The 10,304-nt window shown below is 35.6% G+C and overlaps 1 protein-coding gene across 7 annotated transcripts; it reads left to right on the forward strand.

Annotated features, from left to right (window-relative positions):
- The first annotated feature begins 1,196 nt into the window (after positions 1–1,196).
- On the forward strand, positions 1,197–10,044 carry LOC113317834 (oxysterol-binding protein-related protein 2A-like). Of its 7 annotated transcripts, none has more exons than XM_026565962.1 (10): positions 1,197–1,316; positions 4,260–4,622; positions 5,147–5,243; positions 6,153–6,571; positions 7,238–7,393; positions 7,632–7,799; positions 7,907–8,047; positions 8,411–8,638; positions 8,751–8,870; positions 9,676–10,044. In XM_026565962.1, the coding sequence occupies exons 2-10, from the start codon at positions 4,449–4,451 to the stop codon at positions 9,850–9,852; spliced, it is 1,680 nt and encodes a 559-aa protein (XP_026421747.1). In that variant the 5' UTR covers positions 1,197–1,316; positions 4,260–4,448; the 3' UTR covers positions 9,853–10,044. The 7 variants fall into 7 exon arrangements, with proteins under 7 accessions (XP_026421747.1, XP_026421743.1, XP_026421744.1 ...); XM_026565958.1 differs by lacking the exon at positions 1,197–1,316 and adding an exon at positions 1,522–2,310; XM_026565959.1 differs by lacking the exon at positions 1,197–1,316 and adding an exon at positions 1,524–2,310 and having other exon boundaries at positions 8,757–8,870.
- Positions 10,045–10,304: the final 260 nt, after the last annotated feature.

Below are 10,304 nucleotides of genomic sequence, written 5' to 3' on the forward strand. Positions count from 1 at the left end.
CTGACCTGAGCTGAGCCGATCGAGGCGTCTGAGTCAGTAAGTTGGCTCTTGAGGCAACAAGGCTGAGGCGTTTTATGGTGGGCTATGAAGTGCATTGGGCCGGTCCTTATAATAAAAGAAGAACCGTTTTTTGGGGACTACTCAAAAATGGTGGGGGACTACTCTCCATTTTTTTGGGTGGATATTAGAAGTAATAATGAGTCACCCCTTATCTAACTTTTCTTCTAGTATCAAACTTGCCCTTGATAATTAAATTAGTGTAATGATTAGTGAGATTAAATTAATAATTTGATTTTTTTCAAAAAAAGAATTATAGAAAGGGAGAAGAAGAAGATGAAGATGATAATGAAGATGAGGGTTTTGGAAGAAAAATGTTTAGATTTTTTTCTTTAAGAGGCACAACAAGAGTATGATGTTTTGGGTACTCACGGATACTTCAAATTTAATTAATGGTGCTTGAATTGGCCAAAACATTCCTAAAAATGAACAATTTACAAATTGATTTCGGTTTCGTTAACAAAGTTCTGTTACAACATGTGAAGAACAGTTAGCCGAACTCATTCTGCAAGTGTAGTTCGGTTAATGTTTATAAAAACACAGGTAAACGAACTCAGCTTTAATAGACTTTTTTCTTTCATAGAAAAGTTCGGTTAGGAGAAAAAAATTGCGACGTAACCGAACTAAAAGTTCGGCTGGGAAAATAAAATGAAAAAATTTGCAACGTAACCGAACTCAATATATAGGTTTTCAGAGAAAAGTTCGGTTAGGAGAAAAAAATTGCGACGTAACCGAACTTTTCTCTGAAAGAAAAAACCTCCATTAAAGTTGAGTTCGGCTAGTTCGATAAAGTTTTTCAGATAATTTCTAGCCGAACTTTTATCTGCAACTTCCATTTCAACTCATTTTGATGATAACTTCTCATTTTTTCAAAGGAAAACGAATGATAATTTTGATTTTGTTTTGTTAATTAATTAAATTAAGCTATATATAGAGGTGTCGGTGGTGATGATTTGAGGTGGACGGTGGTGGTAGGTGGTGAGGGGCGGTGGTGATGGGTAGAGGTGGTTATATATAGGTGGTGGTGGTGTTGGGAGGAGGTGATTATATATATAGGTGAAAAGTAGGTTAGTCATTTCCACATTATAGGACACCCCTTATAAGTATAAGATAGACATTTCTATCACAAAGTAGTCCCCCGAAAATGGTTCTAAAAGAAGATTTAGATCTTACTCTTCCTTCCCTCTTTCTGTATAATAAAAAATCGTCGTTTTGAAGGGAAGAGATGAGAAGAAGGGTTTGAATCTGTACTTTCATTGGTAATTAATTTTCTCACATCCGTATACAGATATATAAATTTAAAATCAAAAAATAAATAAATTACAAACTAATAGAAAAATTATTATTTCTTCTTATTGATTCTTTTCTTAAACAACTATCTCTATACTATTACCTCATCATCCCCATTCCTCTCTCATTATATATATTTCCTTTTGTTTGTTTGTTTTTTTTTCCTCTTTCAGGGTTTCTTTTATAGGAAGCCTTGATCCGGTACAAAATTTCTAGGTTATAATTTTCTTGATTGTGTTTGTGTGTGTTTTTTTAGTTTAGTGTTTGCATAGAAATGAAAGAATAAACAAAATAGAGATTTTCATTGATTAATTTCAATGGAAAAATAAATATTGGTTTTGTTTTTCAACCAAAATCTATATGAAAATGAGGGTAAAGGAACTGCATCCATTGTGTTGCATAACATTGGAAAATACAGGAGGAATGGAAAGAGGAGGTGGAGAAGGAGATGACAATGAATCACCAGATAATAACAATGATATTAGTACTAGTAGTTCTAGAAGCCGTAGCAGAAGAAGAAGCAAAAGAAACTTATTAGTAGATTCATCAACAACATCACCAACAACATCAACATCAGTAGTAGTATCGTCGTCCTCCGGTGGATCTGAAGACAATGTGAGATCTGTGTTGGGCAATAATGTGGCCGGAGTTTTATATAAATGGACGAATTTTGGTAAAGGATGGAGATGTCGTTGGTTTATGTTAAGAAATGGAGTTTTATCTTATTCCAAGATTCCTAGATCAGAGATTAATCTAACTAATCTACTTCCTTTGACATCAACAACAACAGCTTCTTCTTCATCTTCAGATCATCATCATCATAATAGTAGTAATAATCATGATATCCGAGTTATTGGAGATCTTTCTTCCGCTAGATTATCACGTCTCGACAGTGGTGGTGGAAGTGGAAGCGGGAGATCTCGTAAACAACAAAATAAAACTGTTGGTTTTGTCCATTTACAGGTATGATTTTGCAGTGAAAAACCAAAAATCAAATCCTACTACTACTACACCACCCATTGTTTGGTGGGTTATTTATTTTGGCGCTTAAAGAAAGAGAGAGAATGAGTAAAAAGTTCTATTCTAGGCAACATTAGGATTCAAAGCAGCATACTAAAAAACCTTACCAATTCCGTCGTTTCTCTCTTTTATCTCCCTGTCTGTTGCATCTGCTACTTTTATCTCTGTCATTCTTAGATATCCGAGTCTCATTTTTATTTTCTTGTGTTCCCATAGGTTTCTTCTCCACAATGATTCATAAATCCGCTGAACAAAAGCAAAAACCCCCAATCTCTATCACCAATCTCACAGTGACTGGCTTACTTTTCAATTTTGAGGATTTTTTATTTTTACAGTTTTCACTGTTCACTGCTCGTTAATCTCTAAGTGAGTCACATCAGCAGGTGTTACTTTTCTTTACCCTATTTACACAGAAAACAGTAGGATCTTTACTTCTACATTTAGGGTTTTTTTTAGGATTTTTTTTGGTAGGGTTTTGAGAAAACATAAATTAGCTGTATAAGTCACGTCAATAGACTGTTTTTCTATCATTTCATGTTCTCCTTCCTTCATCATCATCACAAAAATGTTACCCTTACCACCAGTTTTTTAAATTCTTCTTGACCTCCTGTTCAGATGGTAATGGTTTTTTTCTTTAGAAAATGAGAAATAGTAACGTTGGGTTAAATCGATTTGGTACTGAAAGTAAGTTTTCATTCTACGTCAGCTTTATTTGTCTCTTCTTCTTCTTCAGCTTTCATTTTTACCCCTTGTTGTATGTTTTGTTTCAGGGGTATATCTCTTGGTTTTTTCTGAATATACTTTTCTTTTACCATCAGTTCTTTTGTGGTGTTACTGAAATCTTGGAACTTGAAATGGTTTAAGGTTTAGCTTTAATACACCTGTTTAAAATTATAGCCATTAAAATACACGGATCCTTGTTTCCTTGTTAACTCATTGTTCCTTCAAGGGTTAATTTAGACTCTTTCCTCTCTCTAGCTTCTCATGTACTTCCTCTTTTGTTTTCATTTTCCTGTGATATATAGGTTGTAGGGTTGATAAAATTATATTCAATTTCTTGTGTTTCGAAGCTAACTTGCTTCTCTAAGTTAAAGTACTACTGAAGTCAGAGCTCCCCAAAAAAAATATTAAACTTTAGTCATAGCTAAAGTTACTTTTATGAATCTGTTATCGTAGAGTGAGTGATAGCAAAATGGGTTATAGTTCAAACTTCAAAATGGAGCTGAATTTTCAATTAGGGTTTTATGTTACAGGTCTCATTATTTTTCTTCCATGATCTGTTTGTTGTCTCTACATAGTATTAGTAACCATTTGGCTTTTATTTTGTGTTTTTGTGGATGTTGTGTAATTTATCATCTGATGTTTGGATCCTGATTTTGTGATGTTATTTATACATGATCATATTTGCGAGCTGTCCTATATTTTATGAACTAGGTTTTGCTGAATCAATTTTTCTTTTGCCTTTATTAGGAATATCTGCTTGCAGAAACTTAGTAAGAAATCTAGGTTGGTAACAAGTTCGATATCATCAATCTTCATAAGCCAGTTATAAGAAGAATATTGCCTTTTTCAATTCCTAAAATTGCATAGTGTAGCTAGCACAAAATATATTATGATCATGAATGTGAGAGCGTACATTTTATCATTTTGTTTTTGGCTTTTGGGTTTAATACTGTGTTTTTTATTTTGTTCATAGCCCATGTGTGTGTGTCTTCCCTAGGCATGTCCAAGGCTTTTGATTCTTTCCATTGACTACTAAATAGCTGAGTTATTCTTAATGCAGTCACGATCTTTAGAGAACCTCATTTGAACCTTACACGTTAATGGTTTATTTATTGTAGTATTTTTAAACCTTGAGCATATGAACTGAATAATTATTTCATCACCCGCAGATCTCATCGTTTCGTGTGAGCAAATCCGACGATAGGAAATTCTACATATTTACAGCAACAAAAACGCTTTATTTGAGAACAGATTCAAAGAAGGATCGGGTGGCTTGGATTAATGCTTTAGCCTCTTCTAGAAGCTTATTTAATTCAAGACCGTTGAACGATGATAAACTTTCTCGCATCAGGAAGGATATGTCAATATCAACTGTAAAGCTTAGAGATCGGTTGCTCCAAGATGGAATCAATGAAGTTCTCGTCAATGACTGTGAACAGATCATGCTGTCTGAGTTTTCAGAATTACAAGGACAATTAAGAGTTCTTTGTGACGAACGAACCAATTTGCTTGACACATTAAGGCAGTTAGAGGTATTTTCTTCCCGAAGTCAAATAAGCTTCTGCGTACTTTGCACATCTTGGCAATTCGTTGCTGTAGTAGTACCTACTTATATGAGAATATGAGAATTCTTGAAATGTGCGAAAGCTACTTGAAAAAAACAATTTTACAAATTTACATATAGAAATTTGCACACTAAGTGAGTGACCACGGGCTGTGACATTTCTGAAAAGGAAAAAAGCTGTCAAGCAAACGACTTGCATGCCTCATCATACTTACTGAGCTTATAAATTATGTTGTTTTAGTAATTCATTATTGTAGAGTTCGAGATCAAACCAGTTAGGTGGAAGATTCTATAACTTCCATATTTGCTGTACCCTACCGTTCACATGTTTCAATGCTACTCAACTGTGATTTCTTGGTGGAGTATGTTCAGGAGTTAGCAACTAGTTTTCTGCTTTTGTTTTATTTTAGAATTTTATCCCCGCGAACTTTTTTGTGGTATCTTAATATGTTTAAATTTAATTGTGCGCAGAATTAATTAGTTCATTTTCAGGCAGCTAATATTGAAGTCGAAGCTAGTGGAATACATGACAGCCATTACCAATTGGCTAAACATGGATTTACCGGCTCAGGACATGGAAAATCTAGTGGTATTTCCTGCACTGCATTCGTGTTTTTTTTTCTTTCCCTAATTGTCAAGTAAGATTGGCAGTTGTGTATGTGAAGGTCTTATTGCTGCTTCCACAAACTCTGTATCCTTATAACTACCCAAAGACCTGTCAAGTGCATTATGAGAACATATCTTTTCAGTGAGATTTTAGATAATCTACTTTTTTATCAAAGTCAGCTGTTTAAAGGAATATAGGTCCCTTTTTGGCTAATGAACAAACAGGGTTAAGCAGCTCTGTGCGGACTTATGTCGTACTTGTACCGTTACCTCACCTGATATAGTAGAATTATATCTTTGTGAGTACTTCCATTTTGAGAACCTTCTTAGTCAGTTTGTATAATGTTAGATTGCTTTAAACTGATGAGAGTTAAGGTCTGTTGATGTATATAATGCTTCTTTGAGAACTTGTAACATCTATTGAAACTTAATGGTGCTGAGTAATTTCAGCTTACAGATATTTTATGTGCCAAGTCTGTTCTTGTTCTCAAGATATTGTTTGAAGACATTTGGTTCTTAATCTTGCTAGTTTTGAAAAGCTTGAGTACTGTCATGTGGCATCATATTGTTGATCAGTCTTAATGAGTTTCATTGAACTTGTACTAGGACAAGTCATTAGTTTCTGATGTCTGGATAATCCAAAGTTCCGGACATCCAAAGAGAGTAAAATAAGCGTTCGTCATTTTTGCGTTGTTCAATCATTCCTTTTAAATGGTTGCTCTACCTCACCAGCGACATGTAAAGCATCTGCATCTTTCTGAGCCCGTTCATAGTGCCACATGGTTTTGTTCCATTGTATTCTCTGTTCAAGTAATATAAGAAGTTTTTCTCATCAGTATTCTTCATAATATATATGAATGAATCTTTTCTGATGTCTTCTTTTGGGATTTAGAGTGCAGCACAACCGAGTCATCCGATGATATTGAAAAGCAAGTGCTTGAGGAAGCTTCAGATGAAGACGAGACTTCATTTTTTGACACAAGAGACTCTTTTGGTGACTCTAGCATTATTTGTGTTGAAGCAAGAGTGAAACCTGAAAATCATTTTGACATTGTAGAAAAGATGCACACTGGAACAGATTCTAATAAAAATCAGTACCCGCTTATCGAAAGGCGGGATAAACTTCCATTTCCTATTGAGAAGGAGAAAGCTGTGAGCCTCTGGTCAATAATCAAAGACAACGTAGGAAAGGATCTTACACGAGTATGCCTCCCTGTTTACTTCAATGAGCCTATATCATCTCTCCAGAAATGCTTTGAGGATTTGGAGTATTCATATCTTTTGGATCGAGCCTATGAACACGGAAAAAATGTAAGTTTCAATATGGAGATTTACATGTCTCCAGTAAAATGTACTCAATATGGAAATTAGTTGTACGGAAGCATTTTATGTTTGATGTGGACACTTGACATGTTAGGGTATTTCAGTGGTATACCTGGCATAGTGGCATTGTTCTTTGCAGGTCGAACCACGTCCCCTATCTCTTCCCTGGTACATATTATCTCAGTGCCTAGTCGGTGCTAGATTTCTATTATTGCAAGGTTTGATTGAAGGAAGACTGTAGCTTAAAAGCACGGTGTTATAAATGGATACAGATTTGATAAAGTAATATTTCATGCTCTTGCTTTTCCAGAATAGAAGCTTATAAAAAGTAGTAAAAAATCTTACTTTAATTTTTTCCTCTGGAATTGAAGCTGCCTTGTATTTAGGTGGATTAGCCATGCACCTAGTAGTACATCATTTTTTTTTGATGCAATCCTAGTAGTACATCATTGTACCTTAGTTTTCATCTGTAACAAGGAGTTTATATGGTAAATGATATCTCATTGCTGAAGAGAACTTCCTGACTTTATAGTGCAATGAAGGAACCATTTTTGGCACGGAATATATAGGTATCTGAAATTTAAATATATGGATTCCTCTCGTGTTTGCATCTTAATATGTTATGCTCATCTTTCGCTGGAAATTTATTTATAGGGAAACAGCCTTCTGAGAATAGTCAATGTAGCTGCCTTTGCGGTGTCTGGATATGCTTCGTCTGAAGGTCGACATTGTAAACCTTTCAATCCTTTGTTGGGGGAAACTTATGAAGCTGACTACCCTGAGAAAGGTGTACGTTTCTTCTCCGAGAAGGTTAGTATATTAGAACCTTGCTTTTGGCAAACAAAAGAAGTTAAGTAAGGTGTTTGCTTTTGGTACTGTTATGCTTGTGAGAGAAGATGCCTCATGAGTAACCTTGAACTATCATTGCAGCAAAACCTTATCCTTGTACTCTATTAGAGTTCTGTAATTAGTTCTGTCTTATTTGGTACAAATTTGTTAAATGTTTCAACATTCTTCTGGTGTTCTAAGTCCGTCAATGTTAAAATAGGTGAGTCATCATCCCACACTCATTGCCTGCCACTGTGAAGGTAGAGGTTGGAAGTTCTGGGGTGACAGCAACCTAAGGACCAAATTTTGGGGGCGCTCCATTCAACTTGACCCCGTAGGGGTTCTGACCTTGGAGTTTGATGATGGCGAGATCTTTCAGTGGAGCAAGGTTATTTGGATGCATATGACTGGATTGTCTTTTTTTTTTTCCGTTCACTTGCAGCAGTTGTTCTGTCATATATTATGAATTTATGGTGTGTTTTATTTTAATTTCAGGTTACAACTAGCATTTATAATCTTATCCTCGGTAAAGTATACTGCGATCACCATGGAACAATGGAGATTCGAGGCAACCGTGAACTTTCTTGTAAACTTAAGTTCAAAGAGCAATCCTTGCTTGACCGTAATCCACATCAGGTGAGTTAGTTAACTAAATTGAGTGTCTTTTTTTTGTGTTGTGACAGATTGGAATTGTGTTTGTACACTCGTGCCATCAAAATTATGATTACAGGCAGAGTTCCAACCCATTCATGTGATTACCCAACAGTTGAGATATTGGGTTTTTGATATCCCAAAAAATTAGGGCCGTCTGATTAGATTGTTCTGCACCTTGGTTGGGGTCATCATGAATGACCCAAACCTCTGCTTATTTATAGGTGGAGGTAGCATACTGAATTGTGTCACCAAAAACTATCTGTTTTGTGCAAACTGAATTACCCAGATAAGCATTCTGATCAGGTATCATCATTGATAAATACTGAATTGAGTTTATGTTCGTAGGTACAAGGTTCTGTAGAAGATACCAATGGAAATAAACTTGCCACTTTGTTTGGGAAGTGGGATGACAGCATGTATTACCTCAATGCAGACGATGCTGCAAAGACCAAGTGTGTGAATACGTCACCTAATGCCAAATTGTTGTGGAAAAGCAATAAGCCTCTTAATCATACACGGTACAACTTAACGTCTTTTGCAATTACACTGAACGAGCTAACACCAGGCCTCCAGGTAGATATATATGTTGGTTGAGTTTTGTCACTTTTGTGCATTTGGGTTTAATAGACTGGTAATCTTTAATTTTCCATTCTTTCACCTGATATCGTGTTTTATCTTACCGCGGATTAAGGAGAAACTCCCACCAACTGATTCAAGACTTAGACCTGATCAGAGGCATTTAGAGAACGGAGAATATGAGAAAGCAAACGCTGAGAAGCTGCGGTTAGAAACGAGGCAGAGGATGGTATTCTTTTATCATTAACTCTTACTTCAACTTTTTTTCGTTTGAGCATTTTTTTTTTATTTTTTTTTGAAGCATATCATTATATTATTCATACATGTGATGGTATCAACTTGTGTTTGAACCTAGAAAATAGGGACTAAAATATTGGGAATCGCTTGAAGTAATTAGCAAGATGAGATAGCCACTCTCGAAGTTTTTTTTTTTCTTTTAATAACTGTGTTGTTAAGCCATAAACATTAGATATTAACCATTGTTAAGATAGATAGAATCACTAACATTACTAGCAATGCTTTGTGGAAGTGGGGAGGCCAAAAGAAGACATTCGCTGATCGAAGCGATTTTCCGTGTAAAGAAACCTGTATAGCTCCTGTGTTGTTAAGCCATAAACATTAGATATTAACCATTGTTAAAATAGATAGAATCACTGACATTACTAGCTAGAATGACGAAACTTGCTTTGTGGAAGTGGGAAGGCCAAAAGAAGACATTCGCTGATCGAAGCGATTTTCCGTGTAAAGAAACCTGTATAGCTCCTTGTAAATTTCTGAAGTGTAGTTTTAATTGTGATACAGTTTGAATAAAATATAAGTACTAAAAATTGGGTACAACTTGATGCTGGTGGCTGACGGTCAAGTCTCAGTAAATATAATAGTTAAGCCTGATGTTTGTTATAGCCAGCTTATTATAGCCAAGCTTACACTACTGCAATGATTCTTAACCTGTTATGTGTACTCGGGATACTTGGACTTCTGATATAAGGGTTGGTTTTTACCTGCAATTCTGTCTTTTATTTCTTTTCTTGCAGTCAAGGAAATTGCAAGAGAACGGATGGAAGCCAAGATGGTTTGAGAAGGAAAGTGAGGGTGGACCTTTTCGATATGTAGGAGGGTACTGGGAAGCAAGAGAGCAAAGTAAATGGGATGGGTGTGCTGATATATTTACTGACTTTACAGAACCATGCCAAGAGGAGTCTTCCTTATAGCAGAGGTGAATATTTTGTTAATCAATTTTATGTACAACCGGCCTTGGATCTGAGGTGAAGCCATCAGAGGCTTAATCCTCGATACTCGGACCCAAGGGGAAAAACAAAAGGCCAATTGTAACACGGATTATATGATTAAAAGAAATATTTAGTGATTTTATTCTAAAATAAATGAAAAGAAAATATACTTTATGGATGGTGTAAAGTGGTCGATGTGGTGCCGGTGTGGAGGAGAAAAAGTTCCCATTGGTACTTGGACTGCGTACGTATATCAGCGAATTTGGGGGGTGGGGGGTGGGTTGTATTTTTTTAGTGGAGAAGCTTTTTGCAGAGAAAATAAGTAATTAAAGTCTTGCAAAGGATACTGAATATTTGAAACTAACATGATTAATGTTATGAAATAAATATACAGTGGATTTACACCACATTTACACTCCTCTTCACCACCATCC

The sequence above is a fragment of the Papaver somniferum genome, chromosome 10, assembly GCF_003573695.1.
Source record: "Papaver somniferum cultivar HN1 chromosome 10, ASM357369v1, whole genome shotgun sequence".
In the NCBI taxonomy this organism is placed as follows: Eukaryota; Viridiplantae; Streptophyta; class Magnoliopsida; order Ranunculales; family Papaveraceae; genus Papaver; species Papaver somniferum.